This window comes from Xyrauchen texanus, chromosome 39 (assembly GCF_025860055.1).
Source record: "Xyrauchen texanus isolate HMW12.3.18 chromosome 39, RBS_HiC_50CHRs, whole genome shotgun sequence".
NCBI classification, from domain to species: Eukaryota; Metazoa; Chordata; class Actinopteri; order Cypriniformes; family Catostomidae; genus Xyrauchen; species Xyrauchen texanus.
Genome location: NC_068314.1, coordinates 31,924,422 through 31,945,473, shown reverse-complemented (window position 1 = coordinate 31,945,473; position 21,052 = coordinate 31,924,422). Strand labels below are relative to the sequence as shown.

Here is a 21,052-nt window from a genome sequence, read left to right as displayed (position 1 = left end):
ATAATTAAGATACCTAACTTTTAGAACAGCCTTCTTGTCTGGAGCGTGCCTGTTATGTCTTAAAATACTGCCTACGGAGGACACTCACTGGGCTTTGGAACAGACTCATTGCTGTTGTAGTACCTCTAGTTCATTTCACCAGCTGACTGCTGTTATATGTACAATGAGCCGTGTAAAAATAATTTAGCAAAATGTAGGCAAAGTTGCGTGCATATATGAGACCAGCTTGAATATAGCATATATGCTGAAATGGACTTGGATGTTTATGAGCACGTCCATGGAAGAGAGCAAGTCATATGTGTTTGGAACAACATGAGGGTGAGTAATTGATGACATAATTTTAATTTGTGGTGAACTATTCCTATAAATTTTCATGAGCACTTTGCTCTGAGAACTCTGAAACTCCCAAGACCTTGAACGCTTTTCCAGCTCTCTGTTAGTTTTGTGAAGGCTTCAAACATTAGCCTCATGATGGTCCGTTTTCAGTTTGGAACTTTTCCATTCTCTTTCCATTCTCCTCCCACTCTTGGCCAGCTGATGCTCTAGCTCTGTAGACCTCAGCACTAATAAACTGCACACCTTGCTAACTTGTGGGAAAAGAAACATTCTTCGAAACCTCTTGCTTTTTTGAACAATTTCTTCCTCAAGAAGGACTGCTCCTTGTAAGCACTTTGACTTTTCAGAAATGGAATTGTCTGCTAAAATCTATTTGGATTCTTCTCCAGTGTTACTTAATTTCATGTTTATGACTTGCAAAGACATGTAAACACTGTTCATGCCTCCTTCAAAGCTCTGTTTACTGGGGCCGCCCTTGTAGTAACAAAAATTCCGGACTCTGATTAATTACCGTCTGGTTTCATTCAGAATCTCAAGGTTCCAGACACCCAGCGGCACCCCCAGCAGTTCAAGTGAATTCCTGTGCCTGAGCCCTTAGACCATAATGGAAGAATCAACGACGTCTGTACATCCACCCGTGCACATGTTCCATGTCAGCCTCTTTAGTTTTACTTTACCAGGTATCATGTTACAATGTGCCTACTCTTAATTGTAGACATCTGTTTTATATACTCAAGATAAAATTATTTCTGCATCAGCATTGATCAAGGACCTTGCAGCATCCTGGCAGGCCTAATCGTATTTAGTTCAAGATATTTATGTGTTTTATCTTGTAGTTGTTGTTTTCTATTGACTCATCCCTCTAAATACACTTCAAGCCTTCATTCCAACAAAATACTTCTGAAGTATTCTGGGTGCTGGAGGGGGTCTGAAAGTTCAGGTCCTGCTGTAATAAACACAGGAAGTGCACGTCTTAACCACAAACAGATGGTGTCGCCCCATGTTAGTACATCACTCCGGTCCAGTATAAATAGTCACAAGATACAGAAACCTATTGTTAGCAGCTTGACCACCAAAATAGAGTATTATTGGTGTCCTGAGAGCTGTGAAGGTCAAGAGATGGGCAGCCAAAATCTTAAAGTAATATGCAGACTAATGAGATATAGCCTTTGCCACAGTTCTGTCTTGCATCTGTTTTTTGTTTCACAACTTGCCCTTAATATTCTACTAAATAAAAGAGGAAGAAAGAGTACTATACTGTAGCTCAGTGCTTATAGAAAGTTTGTCTTTTGCTTATTTGTCTAAAGAAATAAAAATTCTGAAGAAGGTACGAGTGGTGCTAGCCTGTAAAACTCAACACAACGATGCTTGGGAGTGCTTGGTGGTTTTCCTGGGTTTTGCATGCCCACTTTTTAAATCATCTTTGTTCCAGGTGTGTTTTTCCCATTCATTTTTTACAAAGATATTTCATAAAATCCTACTTGAGTTCTAAGTCTTGAACCAAACCAACCAGCACTGAGGTGAATCGTAGCATTTCAAACTTTGATTTGAAGCGTAAAGTATTTTTAAAATTGGACAAAAAGACAAAGGTACAAGACTGTGCACTTACCATCTTTAATTAAGAAGTGAACTGTAGTTCCCATGTAGCACTGTGAATAAAACTACTAATTTTAAAATTTAAGGAGCTATTTTTTTTCTTTTTATTGCTAAATATTCAGATATATACTGTACAAATACATTTGTAGTTTGATAGTGTAGGGAGACTGACTTGATTGCATAATTCACAGTAGCTCTGTCTCGTTTCGAAGGTTGCACAATAGGTAGGACACGTCCTTTTGAAGGATGCAGTATACCAAGCGTCCTCCTTTAAACAAGATGGCCTTCGTAGGACAACAAAAACAGAACTTATAATGGTTGCTATGACAGCACACAACTCTAACCTCAGAGGTTACCAAAGCGCTTTACACTGTGTCCCAATCACCCATTCACTTATACACTCATACACCAATGGCGGCAGAGCTGCCATGCAAGGCGCATAGTGTTTTGAGTGAGAAGGGAACAAAGTCCCTTTGGAAGGGAATGTATGATGAGGTCAATTTAAGAGGGTTATAATGATGTAGAGAAAATAATGTAGATTTTATAGATCTACTTTTAGTCTATAATACTTTATTTTAATTATATATTACTATAATTATACAAATTATATACTCCGCACCCATCTTCAACTTGGGAAATGTAAGCATAGTGTAGTTCTAGTTGGAAGACTAGCAGCTGTACATCATTGCACCATTAGCTGGGTAATTCCTAGCCAATCACATGTAAGTCTTTGCTTTATAAGTCTGATCACAATCAATCAAACTGCTGTTTCAGTGTGCTAACACAGCAACCTCCACCACCCCACCACCACCAGTTGAGTCCCGTCCTGCACGGGGGTAGGTTCCACGCCCCTGACTCCTATCTCCGGCAGAATATGACGGTTCCGAGTACAACTTCTTCGGACCGCCAGACGGGGCTTACGCCAAAGAGAGACATTACTTTTCCAGTTTATATTCATCAAATAAATGTCATCTTAAATTTCACTCAAGTCTTCGAGTCTTCCTGATAGAATTAACATTACTTGCATTTGAACATCATCTTTTCGAGCAAATTGGTGTCATATTTCTTTAAGACAAATGATGTTCATTTCCGTTGAAGCAAAGAATTGTGGGTTGTGAGTGCCCAAGAAGTATACACCTCATGCATCCTCCAAATTCCCGTGAAAGAAGGTCACATTGTCCTACTGCTTTACTGAAACAAGACTTGATGACGTATGCAGCCTATAAATGCGACTTCCGGAGAATGCAGCTATCAAAACGAGACACAGTAAAAGTGTCATGAAAGTGACTTACTAATTGGTGGACCTTTCTCTTAAGGATCATGGGTAGTATAGTTCTTCACTGGTAATTTCATTACTAAAAACTATATTTTTTAAATGAAGATTCAAGCTCATACCATCGATTAACAACCTCAGAGCTCATGCTATAGGTTTGTCTTTAAAAGTTATCGTTAAGAATTTATCGTTTAAATTACATTCCCTTTTGAAAAAATTTATGGGATTTTCATTGTTGCGCTCTATAAGTGTTCTGAGAGGTGTTTTGTGAGCTGCTATTCGATGCCAAGGTGTTCTGGGTGGTTGCTAGGATGTTCTAAGGGTTTGCTTATTAGGCCAAATCAAAAGAGCCTTTCATGAAGTCTCTATGATATTCTGGTCCTAATGTAAGTCTATACGTTTTATTCTATCGTCTTTTATCATCCGTGATGTGCAAATTGTAATTTTGATTACAAAGCTGCTTGATTTAAAGGGATAGTTCACCCAAAAAATGAAAAATCTCTAATCATTTACTCATCCTCATACCATTCCTTTTTATTTGACTTTCTATTTTCTGCTGAACACAAACAAAGCCTTTTAGAAGAGAATTTCAGCTCTCTAGGTCCTTACAATGCAAGTGAATGGGTACCAAACTTGTAGAGCTCCAAAAACACATAAATAAGACACCAGTGGTTTAATCCATGTCATCAGAAGCGATATGAAAGGTGTGAGTGAGAAACAGAACAATATTTATGGTCTTTTTTTACCATAAATTTTCCTCCCTGCCCAGTAGGTGGCAATATGCATGAAGAATGTGAATCGGCAAAAACAACATAAGAAGGATGTGAAAGTGAAAGTGGAGATTGATAGTAGAAAATTACTTTAATATTGACCTGTTTCTCAAACAAACCTTTCATATAACTTCTGATGACATGGATTAAACCACTGGTGTCTTATTTTGCTGCCTATATGTGCTTTTGTAGCTCTAGAAGTTTGGTACCCATTCACTTGCATTGTGAGGATCTACAGAGCTGAGATATTCTTCAAAAAATCTTTGTTCAGCAGAAAATAGAAAGTCATATCTTGGATGGCATGAGGGTGAGTAAATACACAGCCTCAAACTATTCCTTCATGGCATAATTAATGTCTGTGAACAAACAATGTAAGATGAATTATGTGCTCAGGGTTAGGGGTTTGAAACACACACCCAAAATCATCTTTGCTTAAAAGTTTCACGTTTTCGGCAAGCTCGCTTTTAGCTGGAACTACAGAACCTGCATTGTGAGGTTCACTTATCAGTGCAGCACATTTAAGTGTTTCAGATACTAGTACAGCCTGTACAGACAGTTCAGGAAATGTCCAATCCACCTCCACTTTTCCACTGAAAGAAAATGAGGAGAGTGGATGCTCTGTCAGGCCCCATGGCCAAATCTTTAAAGCCTCTCTTTAGTTTCCAATATGTGTAGAGCATAAAACCTCATGCTTGGAGTTTAAATTAAATTACTTCTGCATTGCAAAGAGACATGTCTAGCATAGCATGTCAGTTCATCAATTCATGCTCTCACAAATACCACTTCATTCTTGTGTCTTCTGTCAGTTTTCAATAAAATATAACCTTGCTCATTTTATGGCGGATGTTTGGAATACAATGGAGATGGATTCAAAATGAATGGAATTAAAAGTCACTCGGCAGGCTAACATATGCCAGATGGCTGTTCTGTCAAATTTGGTCTATGTGCTTGTTGTTATGCAGACATATCCTCTGTTCTCTCTCTCTCTCTCTCTCTCTCTGTGAAAGCCATACAGGGCGCACACTAGAAATGACTGTATTACCAGAATGTTTCCAAAACAGCCCGTATGTTTTATGCATACGTTTCAAAACACTGCTGTCATTTCAGCATCTGTTGCATATGTGGAATGTTACATGTTGTTGGAGGCATGGCCTAGAGTTCAATACTCATACTTGTTGAACTGTGCCACTCATGTGGGCAAGGTAAGTTCGAATCGGGCTCATAACATTTGCTGACCCCCTTTCGCCTTCTTATCACCAACATGTCAACTTTCCATTATTCCACTATATCCTACCTCTTACTGTATATTGATGGCTTTTTTTATAAACCTTATGCAACCATTCCATTCTAAACTGGCCTGAATTGTTTCCCTTTGTTTAAAGGGGCCAAGTGCATGTCGCCTGGAACTAATAGTGAGACTTCTTCCAAATGTCTGGAGTGAGTTGTCTAGAGAGCTTGTTAACCGCTCTCAATGTGTGCTCACTCACCCAGTTCTACAAACTCTGGGTTACCGTGTATTTCAGGAGCTCATCTTCATTTTTGAATCTCATTCAAAAAGGAATTACAGAAAGCAGATCCTGTCAGCAGTATTAGTCATGTATGCAATTCTAATCGCATCTACAAGACTAACTGTGACATTGAGCAAAAGTAGCACAAGTTTTATGACCTGCCTTTTAAGAGGCACAAAATCTTTTTTCTTTTGTATAGTACACATAATTTCAGTGCAACAAATTGGTCAAATAAACTCCAGTTAGCCTTGCATCTGCAATCATGTCATCACAAAGCTTAGAGACCATAATACCATCCTAATGTCAAATGGGTTCCCATAGCAACCCTGGCCGGCCTGTTTAGGGTCTCCTTGCTATTCCCCCTCTGCAGCTGTAGTCACCACAGACCCCGAAACCCACCTTTAACCCATCCACCTCTGTTCCCACACATCCCACGATGTGGACTCCAAATATTGACCTTATACACTGCATACCACTCCAAACCGAAAGCGAAGTGTACCGAAGTATAATTTTGTGGTCTATAGCTATGACCGCTCTCTACACTAAAGAGTTCCTCATGGCAGCAGGATATATGCATGAAAGCACCTGGCTTGAAATAATTTTCCCTTTTTTTCAACTCTCTGGGATTCATGCTGGTGCAAATGCATTTCTGAAGCCTTAAACTTTTTTCCTGCAGGCTAGACATTGTCATCTGGAAACATTTATACTTTGATTCATGAAGGCCTCCTATTGCATTTCATGGGTCGCAAAGCTCAAAAAACGGTTGCATTAAAACGACAGCAACATAATCGATTGATTTTGCAGTTATAACTGCCTGACAAGACTAGCGATGTTCAGAATGTGATTATTTTAAAGTCAAATTATGTACTTTTAATGCCTGGCCTAAATTCATATGTCATACAATTTTGGTGGTAAAAATTATATCAGCCATACAGTATTTTACAGTATAATCATGCATTTTGCATGATACATTTAGTGTCTAGTTAAACATACACTCACCAAGCACTTTATTAGGAACATTATGGTCCTAATAAGGTCCTCATGTGATCTTCTGCTGTTGCAGCCCATCCGCCAATCAATTGTACAGAAGGGTTATCTGAGTTACTGTAACATTTCTGTGAGCTCGAACCAGTCTGGCCATTCTCTGTTGATCTCTCTCATCAGCAAGGTGTATCCGTAGAACTGCCACTCAGTGGATATTTTAGTTTTTTGGCACTATTCCAAGTAAATTCTAGAGACTGTGAAATTCCCATGAGATCAGCAGTTACAGAAATACTCAAACCTTCCCACCTGGCACCAAAAAACATGCAAAAAATATATTTTTCCCCATTCTGATGGTTGATGTGAACATAGGGTTTACTGATGCCTGGCCTGTATTTGCACGATTTTATAAATTACACTGCTGCCACACGATTGGCTGATTAGACAATCATATGAGTAGGTAGGTGTAAAGGTGTTCCTAATAAAGTGCTCAGTGAGTGTAGTTTTTATTATCTTTATGTCGCCATGCCTGACTTCAGTTACCCACAATCAACTTTGCTCGCAACTTTATCACAAGAACCAATTACCGTATTCAGATGCTTGTGGAAGGGCATCTTACTTCTTTGGTGCTAAAGGAATATTCTGTGTTCAATACAAGTTAAGCACAATTGAAAGCATTTGTATAATAATGTTGATCACAGCAAACATTTATTTCAATTTGTCCCTCGAGTTGAAATTACAAAGAGGCACTTACAATTAAAGAGAATTGGGCCAATTTTTGGAGCGTTAAAAAGGCAAAAATGTGAAGCTTAGAATTTTATAAGAGCACTTACATTCATTCTTTTGTTAAAATGTCTGTATTACTTAAGCTTTAAAGTTGTTTAAATCATCGTTTACTGGGATTTTAAGGTTTACAGTGTTATATCATCATGACAATGAAGTTGTAATATTGGATAGGACTTTACAAAGGTTGGTAAGTGATTTTATCACACTAAAATCATGTTAACATCTATATTGGTTGTCTTTTTTGGGCTATACGTTTGAAACAGTATGTATTGTAACATTTATGAATTGGCCCCATTCACTTCCATTGTAAGTGCGCCATTGTAACCTAGATTTGTGCTTTTTTTAAAGAAATGGAGGGACGACTAAATAATTTTTTTGTGGTTATTAATATTTACACCACAAGTGCTGTCAGTTGAGCTTAAGTTGAATTGTATCAGGAATATTGGTTTGGCTAACTGGTTTGGTTTGATAAATATTAAACAACTCCCAATTTGTCATATCATTGTTTCTCTCTAACAGTGTTCTTTGTTTTATATGTTGTAATGATATGCAGGATCAAACTTAATGCACATTTAAATTAACCGAAGCAAGTTTAAGCAATTTACAGTGTATTGCTGCTACTAGGTGAATGCATTGAACTGAGCAAGATGAAACCAGATCTGCTCAATAAAATCTGATCTACTTTGACTTTTAATTTCATTTTCTTCTCTGCAGATCTGAGGTGTCAAAAAAATCAGTTCCCTTCATCAACAAACAGGACAGGCAGTATAATGGGGTCAGCCGGACTGTGTCTCGCTGTTGCCTAGACACAGAACAAGATCGGCGCTCACCGACGGGCCGTGCAGACACCAGTAAGCCAAATATTGACATTACTGTGCAGTGTGTAAATAGTTAACATTTGCATTTCCACAAACATATTTTGAAGAACTTTTCATCGTTATTAATTAGGCAATATTTTAAAGTGCACTAATGCAGATTTATGTCTATAAACTATGAATCACACTTGTAGTGGAGGAACAGCTTTTTCGTTCAGTGGAGGGTCAGGCGGCATCTGATGAAGAGGAAGAGAGATGGACCGGAGAACAGCAGAGACAGGTAGACGAGGTGAAGAGGATCCTCACCAGATTGTCCTGCTGTGGAGACAGGTACAGTCAACCAGCATGCTGTCCATATTACTCCAATTTACATGCTGGCCATATTTTAGTGTCAGTGTCAAAATGTAACTTCTTGCCACACCAGGTGAATTTAAAGAATTTACCGGGCATTAATATTTCTTAATTTAAAATTAAATATATATTTTTTACCTATAAGAATGGGATTATTTAGCTGTTTACGTTTTTGCTTGAATATTTATGACAAGAAGTGATGGTCATTGTGTCACTCACAGCATCATATGCTACTCAAACCTGCATTTGCAACAAAATAGGCAAAAAATCTGAATATGAAGGCTAAAATATATGTGTTATGTTAGATAAAATCACTGCTTCAATCATTGGCCATTTCTTGCAAAGTTCTGCCCATTCAAGTGATCAACCGATCATCATATAGAAAAGCCAAGCTTCCAGGCAGGACAAAAATACTTTAATTGAAATTCCACTGTCAAATTGGCAATCAGGTTCAGATCAAATGCATATAGTTCACATGAAGCTCCCCTAGACCCAAAATGGCACGTTTAGAGCCTCTTGTCCAATAAATATTGATCTTTTGCCCCATTGATTTAAATGGTGCAAGGATCTGCCATTAAAGCAAGACTTTAATAAGCCCTCCATGGTACTTATATTGACATATTCATGTAGAAAAAGTGAATTGCATTAAGCTGGCACCACACAAGCAGACTCCATAAAACTCCATTTTGGCCAGGGGTGTCACACTTGCAGACTGTTTTGCTCAGATCTCACTCTCTTCAGTAGAGGGATATAAGATATAACTGACATGTCTGAATAAATGAGCAATGACCCAAAAGTGTTTTATTATCTACTCCCCCCTTCATCGCTGCATGACTTTCATGAAATTAAGCTGTGTCACTTAAAAGATAACACTTATTGAAAGAAAATGTACATTTTGGCCCTGATAATTCAACAACAGAATCACCTTTTCAAGATTTATAAATAGAAACAAAAAGTTTGCTGGCTTTTTTGCATTCAACAGCGCAGCACACTGAAGGTATTTGGAATTTTGGTCTCAAACATGGTGGCACGGTCATACAGTGACATCACATGAAACTGGTCAATTAATACTCTTAATACTTCCTTGTCATGTGGAGCTCGCCGAAATAACAACAGTAGTAACATGTGAGCAAAAACAATTGCAAAAGAGTGAAGAGAACAGAAGAGCCCTCCTTGGCAACAGAACGATTTTTTTCAATCAGGCTTTATGTGCTTTTTCAGTTTTTAAAGCCATGAACTGAGCAGGTAGTCCCGATAGTCAAGGGATTGACAACCTCCAGCTAGCAAATGCTAACAGCACACTCCGTCTCTCACCTGCTGTCCAGTAATTATGTAAATGAAGCTCACACCTGAAAATCACTGGACAAATCGTAGTGTTGCCGGCTTTACTTGAACAAACAGTGTGATATTGAATGTGTGATTTTGGCAGGGTGGAAGGCGGGGCCGGGTCGTGATTCCGCACACCTGGCCCCAAATTAGGCTGATGAAGCCCGAGAGGGATAAGGCCGACCGGAGAGTTACGGGCAGCTGTCCGACACCTGTGTATGTTTGTCTTTTTGGTTCAGTTTCGTATTAAACTATTATTTATATTATCTAGCCGGTTCTCGCCTGACTCCTCCATTGCAGATCTAAGAGCTTCATTACACTGGTGCCGAAACCTGGGAAGGAGGAGGGATGCACCGTAGTACAGTCCTCACCACTACCACCCCCCAATGGTGCAGGCTCGGCAATCTGCCGGGAGACGGAGGAGCCCGGGCCGCCTGAGAGCGGAGGAACGGCCACCGACCGCGAGGGGAGGAGGGGCCTCTAACCTATTTCCTGGAGCAGTCAGGGCTGCTGCCAGGGTCAGAGGAGACTCCAACCTGCCGCTAAAACACGGCAGGGTCAGAGAACCGCTAACCGCAAGTGGGGAGGGGCTCCTGGCCGACCGCCTGGAGTGGGAGGACCCCTTCCACCACCGAAAACGCGGCGGGCGTTCCATCCACCAGGGGCCGAAGGACTGCCTGCAATCTGCACGGAAAGGCGCAGCTGTCATCCACTAGAGGGTGGAGGAGTGGTCGAGGACCAAGCTACGGCGTATCGTAGAACCAGATTTACAATATAAATACTATTTTAATAACCAAAAAGACAAACAAACACAGGTGTCGGACAGCTGTCCGTAACTCTCTCTCTGTCACACTGCCGTCTCCGGTCGGCCTTATCCCTCTCTGGCTTCATCAGCCTAATTAGTGCTCGGGTGTGCGGATTCACGACCCGGCTCCGCCCTCCACCCTGCCACAGTGATATTTTACACTTTTATTCCAAAAAATATTGAAAGGCACAAAGAGTAATATGTGCTTTATATAGACTATTTGTATGTATATGATAGTTGTCTTTGCCGCATTTCTTATGAAAGTTTAGGGGAAGCTGTACTTCCTGTTAAGTCTTTAAGCAAATGCCACTGTTGTCTCTGTATCTCTGTGCACCAGTCACAAAAATGCAATGACATTTTGTGATTTTGTTCTTCTTATTTTCATTTTGGTGGCTTAATGAGATTAGTAATTCACATATTTGTCACCACTTATAATTCTGGAAGGGAAGAAAAAACTTGTGTCTGCGAAAAACTTATGATTGTTCATTTGTTGCAGAGACAAAAGTTGCTAACTTAAGTTGTTTTCAACCATTGATTTTGTTACACTTTCCTTATATTTTAACGCCCAACTGGCGAGTCACAACAAAGCCAATTTTTACTTATATTTTCACTCAGTAGACCTTAATGATGAAACATAAATCCAGTCTTACATAAATTATTCCATTGAATCAATGGGCAAATTTACATAATAATGGTTTTACAAGCAATTTATTTTACAAACCATTTATTTTACAATTACTTTGTAGTCTCACACATTCAAACAACAAAATGAGTTGCTGGCTAATGGGGAAGGATGCTAATACAGTATTTCAAAGTCCCACTTTTGTCATGTTTGTGGTTTCTGTGCTCTCAGGTGTGATGAGAAAGCAGTAAAGAAGCTGTTGTCTCATTTCGGGGATTCTCGCACAGAAGAGAGTCAAACGGCTGTGCTTGAGCTGCTGGAGAAGGTCACGCGACTCAACAAACAGTTAGAGCTGAAGGAGAGTCAGGCCAGAAGAACAGAGATGAACACAGACCAGGTATGACACCTCAAGACAGCGCAGCATTCAAGCAATGCTTTTTTTCAGCTTGTGAGGGTTGGAAGAACTATGATATATAATAATAATAATGTCTAAAATATACAAAAGTTAATAAGTGTAATAGTGTGATAAAGTTTTAAATGAAATACAGTATTGTGCAATGCTGTGTTCATGTCAGGTTGGAATTACTGCAATTATCAGCTTAATGAGTGTAAATTAACAGTAATTATAATGTAAAAAAGAAACAAATACACATAATACAATGAAAAAAGTGCAACTGCAATTTTGACTCTAATGGGATAGTTCACCCAAAAATTACACTATATTTCTCTTGTCATCTACTCACCCTTGCCGTCTCTTATCGCATGACCTTCTTTCTTCCACGGAACACAAGCTAAGATATTTTAATGGAAATATGATGTCTGTTTGTCCATATAATGCAAGCAAATGGTGACCAAATCTTCATGCTTCAAAAAGCAAATAAAGGCAGCATAAAGGTAATCCATAATACTCCAGTGGTTTCGTCCATGTCTTCTTAAGCGATCCAAGCAGTCGGTTTTAGGTGAGAACAGACCAAAATATTACTCCTTTTTTTACTTTCAATCTTGACATCAGCAGTTCAGGCTCAGGTGGTAGAGGGGGTGTAAAGTGTTCTTGGGCAAGACACTGAACCCCTAGTTGCTCCCAATGGCAGGCTAGCGCCTTGCAGAGCAGCTCTGCTGCCATTGGTGTATGAGTGTGAGTGTGAGTGTGAATGTGTGTGTGAATGGGTGATTGGTACACATTGGTACCTCTAAGGTTAACAAAAGCGCTATATAAGTGCAGAACATTTACCATCTATTTGTCCATGCATTGAGCACTAGAAATCATGATCGTACTTAGAGACTACAATGGCATGATTTTCAGTCTGTGATTATTTTTATGCTGCCTTTATGTGCTTATTGGAGCTTCAAAGTTTTGGACATCATTCACTTGCAGTGTATGGACAAAAGCACATCATATCTCCATTGAAATATCTCTTTTATATTCTAAAGAAGAAAGTCATATGAGTACAATGAAATAAAGGTGAGTAAATGATGAGAGTTATCCTTTTTAGGTGAACTGTTACTTTAAGGATGTATAACTGGTCTGACTCTTCAAGATTACTTTTGTTGGTAAAGCCTAATGTATTCAGATTGATTTAGTTCATATTAAGTCATATTTTTGACTTTAATAAACCCAGTTAATTATGACATTACCATATAAAACACATTACCTGAAAAAAAAAAAATTTATACAGTGTACAGTCAGCAGTTAGAATATTTATCAAAGAATTCAATAATTACTTAATGTGATATGCTAGTATGCAGGGGCACAGGTTCATCCAAATAAACCTTCTCTTTCATCCTTCTTACATCACCACAACACCAAGTGGACTTCAGTATTATCTGTTCTGTTTCACTTTTATGTTCATGGTTACTTTCCTGTGCAGGGGTGTAAAATTGGATTACAAGGCACTTGCCCACTGAGCGGTTGTTATGAGAATGAATGGCATCAAAGAGAAGCCACAGTGAGCGGAATAGCTCTCACTCTCCCACCCAAGCAACCAGCCACTAACAGCAGTGGGCACACCCACATGTGTGTGCCTATGAGAACAGCCAGTCAGCTGTGTTTTCCTGAGATGACCGCAGGAATAAACCTCCAGGTGTTACACAATTACATAGACATTACGAATGCAGCTGTTAGACCAGAGGTTCTCAAATTTGGGGTAGCCAGAGATGCAGATGCGGGACTGTTTTTTGAACTGTATCTTATTAAACTTATTGTATGATACGGTGTAGCCAAGCATTATGGCAAAAATGTTTTCCTCACGTTTCAGAAAAAGCTAACACAATGCATTGTTGGAAATAAAAGGGCACTAACCAATAATATGCTCCTTTAGGGACACATGACATTTGATTTTTCCAGTTTGACAAGTTTTCACTTACAGGTGCTCCACAAATTGCTCTATTTAGCACATTTTTATGTTTCTTCTACGTCATGATTTATTTATTTTTTTGCTGGATCTTTGATAAGTTATGAAGATAATTGATGTTAACTGATCAGCCTATATAACATAGTTAAATAAAGAATATTGCATAATTGCTAAGAAAATTTTAAATGACACTGAAAATTGAGAAAATGTACCACAATGGAAAAATGTGCTGTGTTGCCACATGGCAAATCTCTACTGCAGTGGAATTGCACTAATGCATTTTCTCATTAGAAATTTGTATTTTTAATTAATTAATTTTAAAGATATTTTTTTGAAAAACTAGTTTATACCTCCCTAAATATTTTTATTTTTGTTATTAGAGCAATTTCTTTGGTTAGAAAATCGAATGGAAAAAATATTCTATTGTTAGAATATAAAGTGTGAGGTTTTTTATATTCTGGCATAATTTGTATAGCTATATATACAGTTGAAGTCAGAGGTTTACATACATCTTAGCCAAATATATTTAAACTCAGTTTTTCACAATTCCTGACATTTATCGTTCTCTGGACAGAAATCTCTTGTTGATGAGTGAGGTCAACAACAGAGAATGGCCAGACTGATTCAAACTGACAAAGTCTATGATAACTCAGATAACCGCTCTGTACAATTGTGGTGAGAAGAATAGTATCTCCGAATGCTATTCTGAGATGCGGGTTGGCGTTGTTTTGGCAGCACGAGGGGGACCTGCACAATATTAGGAAGGTGGTTTAAATGTTGTGGTTGATCGGTGTATTTCAGCTTTTATTTCTTTCATCACATTCCCAGTGGGTCAGAAGTTGACATACACTTTGTTAGTATTTGGTAGCATTGCCTTTAAATTGTTTAACTTGAGTCAAACTTAGGTAGCTTTCCACGAGCTTCTCACAATAAGTTGCTGGAATTTTGTCCCATTCCTCCAGAAAGAACTGGTGTAACCGAGTCAGGTTTGTAGGCCTCTTTGCTCGCACATACTTTTTCAGTTCTGCCCACAAATTTTCAATCGGATTGAGGTCAGGGCTTTGTGATATCCACTCCAATACCTTGACATTGTTGTCTTTAAGTCATTTTGCCACAACTTTGGAGGTATGCTTGGGGTCATTGTCCATTTGGAAGACCCATTTGCGACCGAGATTTAACATCCTGGCTGATGTCTTGAGATGTTGCTTCAATATATCCACATAATTTTCCTTCCTCTTGATGCCATCTATTTTGTGAAGTGCACCAGTCCCTCCTGCTGCTAAGCACCCCCACAACATGATGCTGCCACCCACATGCTTCATGATTGGGATTGTGTTCTTCGGCTTTCAAGCCTCACCCTTTTTCCTCCAAACATAACGATGGTCATTATGGCCAAACAGTTAAATTTTTGTTTCATCAGACCAGTGTATATTTCTACAAAAAGTAAGATCTTTGTCCCCATGTGCACTTGTAAACTGCAGCCTTGCTTTTTTATGGTGGTTTTAGAGCAGTGGCTTTTTCTTTGCTGAGCAGCCTTTCAGGTTATGTCAATATAGGACTTGTTTTACTGTGGATATAGATACTTGTCTACCTGTTTCCTCCAGCATTTTCTCAAGGTCCTTTGCTGTTGTTTTGCACTTTTCACACCAAACTACGTTCATCTTTAGGAGACAAAAAAGCGTCTCCTTCCTGAGTGTGTGCGTGGTCCCATGGTGTTTACACTTGTGTACTATTGTTTGTACAGATGACCATGGTACCTTCAGACATTTGTAAATTGCTTCCAAGGACGAAACAGACTTGTGGAGGTCCACAATTATTTTTATGAGGTCTTGGCTGATTTCTTTTGATTTTCTCATGATGTCAAGCAAAGAGGTTCTGAGTTTGAAGGTAGGCTTTAAAATACATCCACAGGTTATGAACAAACAATTTTAAATGTGTTGTTATTCTTATAAACCAGTTATGTGCGTATTTACAGGGTCGTTTATAGGCATAGGCAATCTAGGCGGTCACCTAGGGCACCAAAGGGGAGGCCGCCACCACGCACCCCAAACAAATCAATTAAAATGTATTTATAAAGCACAATTAAAATAACTTTAATTCTGGTTCACACACCAAAAAGGGATGAGAACCCCTGTGTTAGACACAGGTCTGTTGCAACGCACCAAACATGAACTATGTAGACGTGTGCCGCTATAGGAGACTGTTAGCGCAGTGTTTTTAAAACACTGCTGCAACACACATGTATGGAAAAAAGGCACAAAATTCTGGGCATAACCAGTTGGGGGTCAGCCTTAACTTGACTGCAAGCGGCATATGTGGATTTTGACATATGGTCAGACAGGCCAGAAACAAGCATTTCTGAACTACTGTATTTCTGTCAGAGGAATTATGTGCCTCAGCTGAATTATGAGCTATCTGACATCTGGCAAGAATTCTCCTAACCTGGAGTTCATTGTGTGTTGGAAAAAGGCTTTGGAGCTTAGTGTTTAAATATGCACAAGGTCAAAGGTCACCTTTGTGTGTCTGCAGATGAGGGATGCCCTGGTCCAGGAGCTACAACAGAAGGCAGAGGAGACGGAGATGCTCCACCTGGAGCTGCAGATGCTGGAGACAGAGCGGGTGCGTCTCTCTCTGGTTGAGGAGAAACTGATGGATGTGCTACAGCTTTTGCAGCAGTTGCGAGAACTGGTCAGTGAATCTGTAGGGATGTCACACTCATCATGTCTCAACTAAGCCCAGCTCCATCTCAAAAGCAGGAGACATGTGCTAGTGGGCAGAACACATGCTCTGACACAATGTTACACAATGGCCACTCAATCCTTTCCCAACCCCACAATACTGACCTGTCATTCTCCACTGTTCTGCAAATGAAAGAACCCCCCACCCTCAAAGATCTGGGTTACTGTAAGACACTTACAATGGAAGTGAATGGGGCCAATACGGAAATGTTAAAATACTCACGGTTTAAAAAGTATATCCATAATATGCGTGTTAAAAGTATTTTAGTGTTAAAATTGCTTCCTAACTTTTGCTGTGTAAAGATATATCTAATTTGACAACTTTGTTGCCATTATGTTGAAATGCAGTAAACCTTAAAACTAATGTAAAAACATACATTTAAACATATTTACAGCTCAAATAATATTTTTTAACAGATTTTTAACAGAACAGTTAATGTAAGTGCCTTTATTAAATTATAAGCTTGACATTTCTGAGTTTAAACCCTCCAAATTTGGCCCCATTCACTTCATTTTAAGTGCCTGATTGTAACTTTGATTTTTTTTTTTATAAGAAAAGGAGGCACAAGTCCAATTATTATTATTAGAATTTGTTTTGGAAATCCACATTAATGTCAACTGACCTTAACTTGTTAAGAACCAATACTATTCCTTTAAATAGATCTGATTTGCTGAAATAATATACAGCACATTTTTATGTGCACAAAATGATCATGTGGTGTAGTGGGCTATAGCATTGAACTGGTAATCAGAAGGTTGTCGGTTTGATCCCCACTGCCACCATCATTGTGTCCTTGAGCAAGGCACTTAACTCCAGGTTGCTCCGGGGGGATTGTCCCTGTAATTAGGGCACTGTGAGTCACTTTGGATAAAAGCATCTGCCAAATGCATAAATGTAATGTAAATCATATGACGATAATTCTAGTATATTGTTGTTACAAAGTGAAATGTTTTATTCCATTGCATAGTACTTTCTGTGCCTATTCAGTGATTTTGATTTTAAGCATGTATATTTATTTTCTTTATTCATTTTACATGGAATTAGGTGACAAAATATTTATTTTTTATTTAAACAAAATATAATTTAATTTTTAAAAATGTATCTTCAAAGTTTTGTTTTTGTTATAGAATGTCTCAAGAAGATCTCTGGGAAAGATTTTACTGAGCACATTGGAGTCTTGCAGTGATCCACAACATGGTAAAAAACAAAACCTCACAAAACTTTTAACCTGCCAGCATTGATCGTATAAACCCAGTCATCACTGAGCATTTTTACATGCACACAATCCTCTGATATTTCCCAAAAATCAGATTTTCCACAAAACAAAAACCCAAACAAATTTTTTGGCATGCAATAAAAATGTAGCAGAATGATTATTTGTATATTACGGAGCCCCGCACATGACTTGGGGCAATATTTTTTATATTGTGGCCATGAATTCAGAATTCGTTCCCACGACTTATTAATACATGAGCACATTTTATTTATTAGTTGCTTCGTTTTAGTTAAATCATCACCACGTTTTATTAATTTGTGCCTGCAATTTCATTAATCCATCTTCATTTTACTATGTAGTGAAGAGACTTCTATGGCTGCTGTTATGGACAGAGGCTGGGATTCCCGATAACATTGCAACTTTTATGATTATCTTAACTAACAAAGCTAGTTATTTTACAGTGAAGTAATGCCTGTACAAATTAAGTGCTTCATCACGGTAACTGTCGATTCCAAATTTGGCCAATTTACACCGATAAACAACAACATTAAAAACCACCTGCCTAATATTGTGTAGTTCCCCTCGTGACACCAAAACAGCATTCTGAGATGCTTTCCATCTTGCCATAATTGGACCATCCGCAGAACTGCCCCTCACTAGATGTTTTTAGTTTTTGGCACCATTTAGAGTAAACTTTAGAGACCGTTCTGTGTGAAAATCCCAGGAGATTAGCAGTTACAGAAATGCTCAAACCAGCTCATCTGGCACCAACAATGATGCCATGCTCCAAATCACTGAGATCACATTTTTCCCCATTCTGATGGTTGATGTGAACAATAACCAAAGCTCCTGATCTGAATCTGCATGATTTTATGCACTGCACTGCTGCCACATGATTGGCTGATTAGATAATCACATGGATGATTGTTGGTGTCAGATGGGCTGGTTTGAGTATTTCTGTAACTGCTGATATCCTGGGATTTTTGAAATACTGACAAACATGGAAGTTGTTTTTAACCTTGTTCAGGTGCCAAAATGTATTAACCATTACAGAATTTAATGAAAGAAATAATGATGGCTTCAGTAAGACTGAGTTTCAGATGTATTGGTGCTCAATCATATATATTAATGAAAGTGATGCAATAAATGCATGTAACGTAAATGTCCACGATGTGAATCATAAGGAGCTCTCACACAGCCTTAAGTTTTGTTACTTTGGCTGGAAATATGAACAAATGCACACAGAACAGGATTAAAATGATGGCCATCAGTATTGGCCTACTCATAGATCTATCTAAATATTAATAGATCGTCTGGTTAGAGTTGTAAAAAGACCTGGCTTTTAAAAAGACTATAGGCGAGCCTATTTGAACCAGCCACTGGAGGAAGAAGAGGAGGAGGAGGAAGAGAGAAATGAAATCTCTCATTGCACACTCTCACTCTACTCTCCTGTGTTAACCATATTTTAATAATTTTTTAGGCATATTTATTTAAGTTTTAAACTGCATAGTCATATTACTCACATATTCTTAAATAATCTGTTTAATAAGAGCATATCGTCTTTCTATTGCCATTACAATTATGCTAATCAATTAACGTTATACTTTATTACGTGTCTTGTAAATTTAGACCCATGGTGTTGCATGCACAGACTGCCTTTTGATTTCAAAATGATTTTTTTTTTCAACACTTTTTTTATCCTCTGAAATAGTTTACAATGGCTTTCCAATTATCATAATATATTATTACAAATTATGAAATGTCCCATTGTCTTTGATAAACTGTGAAAGTTGCCAGAAAGATATGTTTAAGTTGCACTTAATGGACTTAACCCTTGTGCGTCAATAAAATAAAGTTACTCAGAGGTCCTTACAGGACAAAAATGTCTTTATATATTAATATTATTTTCCACTTTCCCTGACTTTAATTTTTTTAACCAACATCAGTCCTGATCATTACCAAATATCCATTTATTCTCAGGATTTTAACCCTTTAAATGCCAGTTTGTTTACATAATGCCACTGTTGTATTTTACACACACACACACACACACACACACACACACACACACACACACACACACACACACACACACACACACACACTTCTCAATACACACATACAAAACACTTTTTTATTCAATTGGCCTGCAGTAGCCTTCTCTATAATACAGCAAACATAAAATAGGTTAAAAGCATGCTCCATGGGCTAAACATGAGGAAAATGGCAATCTGGTGGAAAATATTAAAACTTTACATTTTTATGCCAGGGATCCGGAATGAAAGTATAATATCATATAATTCGTAATGTTATGCTTTAATGGCACTGGGATCGAATATTGCCGTTTTAATGGGTTTCAATTGGGACATTTTTGTCCTTAAGGTCCTGAGTGTAACTATTGTGCACGATGCATTATAGATGTTTTATAGGAACTAAGGTTTAAATATCAAAATTCCCCCCAAAATACACAGCTTTGGCCAAATGTATGCCGTTAATATTAACAAAAAAAATATATAAATAAAAAGACACAAATTAAGAGGGGTTTTAAGCTCTCTACTTTGATAACGATGCTTTTGTGAAACGTTTCACGAGGGGGGAGCAAGAGTAATGAATTAACGAACGAAACTGGTCACATTTAATTAAAACGAGGGCTCAAAATAATAAAATGTGGCGACGATTTAAAGCAAACAAGGGAACGAAATCGTTCTCACTAAGTCGTGGGAAAGATTTCTTAATTCGTGGCCACGATATACAATCCCTACTATCCCGAGATATGTCTAAAACTTAACACATATCTCTTATGATTGATTTGCAGGAAAAGCACATATTTTGGAGGTGCTCAATGCTCTTTGTCATGAACTGGCTGCGTGTGAGATCCCAGTGTGTAGCCTATCGAGAGCACAGAGTCAGCAGTCGCTCGCCAACTCACTGCTCATCTCCTGCTAGGCGGTACTGCCACCTGGTGGTCACAGGAAGCTATAGACTCTTTTGATGGAACTTTATAGCCACGTACTGTAAATGGCAATGGAAAATTGGACCACAGAGCCATGAATGGGTTCATTTGTAGTCATGTTTTCATATTTCTGTGTACATTTCTTGAATAAGCTCTTTATCATTTACAAAGAAATATGTGACAATGTCTCATTTTGAAGCATCTCGTGTCTTCTAGTCTAAGCTAGTTTTTCCTCAAGATTTTCCTTGTAAGATATTTGTAAAATGTCATAAATTGAGTATCTTAGAATACATGTATATTAAACACTGGTGTTCATTACTTTCTTAGGTCATATGATATTGAACTGCCTGACCAAAGAACACCTGTTTGAAGGTGCTCTTTAAATACACAATCTGACAAGTTCAAGAGAAAAACCAAAAACTTATTTTGGGTGCATCATTTGAGCTGAGTTTGCCAAAATAAGGCCTTCTCCTGCCAGTTATGTGTGTATCTCAAATACAGAATGCCTAGCTTTAGAGGACCGCATTCATGCAACTTTCATTGTTTCAAAATACTGAAAAATGTGTTGTAACTTTTGATTTAATCGTAACTTTTTTTTCAGTGGTTTGAGCATTTTTGTTGCTC

At 38.3% G+C, this 21,052-nt stretch overlaps 1 protein-coding gene across 1 annotated transcript in view; it reads left to right on the top strand.

Annotated features, from left to right (window-relative positions):
* LOC127632679 (EF-hand and coiled-coil domain-containing protein 1-like) overlaps positions 1 to 20,919 on the top strand; it is a 33,339-nt gene extending 12,420 nt beyond the window's left edge. Inside the window, exons 3-8 of the mRNA XM_052111418.1 lie at positions 7,965 to 8,101; positions 8,260 to 8,395; positions 11,401 to 11,566; positions 16,050 to 16,208; positions 17,387 to 17,456; positions 20,291 to 20,919. Of these exons, the coding sequence (XP_051967378.1) occupies positions 7,965 to 8,101; positions 8,260 to 8,395; positions 11,401 to 11,566; positions 16,050 to 16,208; positions 17,387 to 17,456; positions 20,291 to 20,421 (799 nt within the window). The 3' untranslated portion in view covers positions 20,422 to 20,919. The remainder of the gene's footprint in view (positions 1 to 7,964; positions 8,102 to 8,259; positions 8,396 to 11,400; positions 11,567 to 16,049; positions 16,209 to 17,386; positions 17,457 to 20,290) is intronic.
* Positions 20,920 to 21,052: the final 133 nt, after the last annotated feature.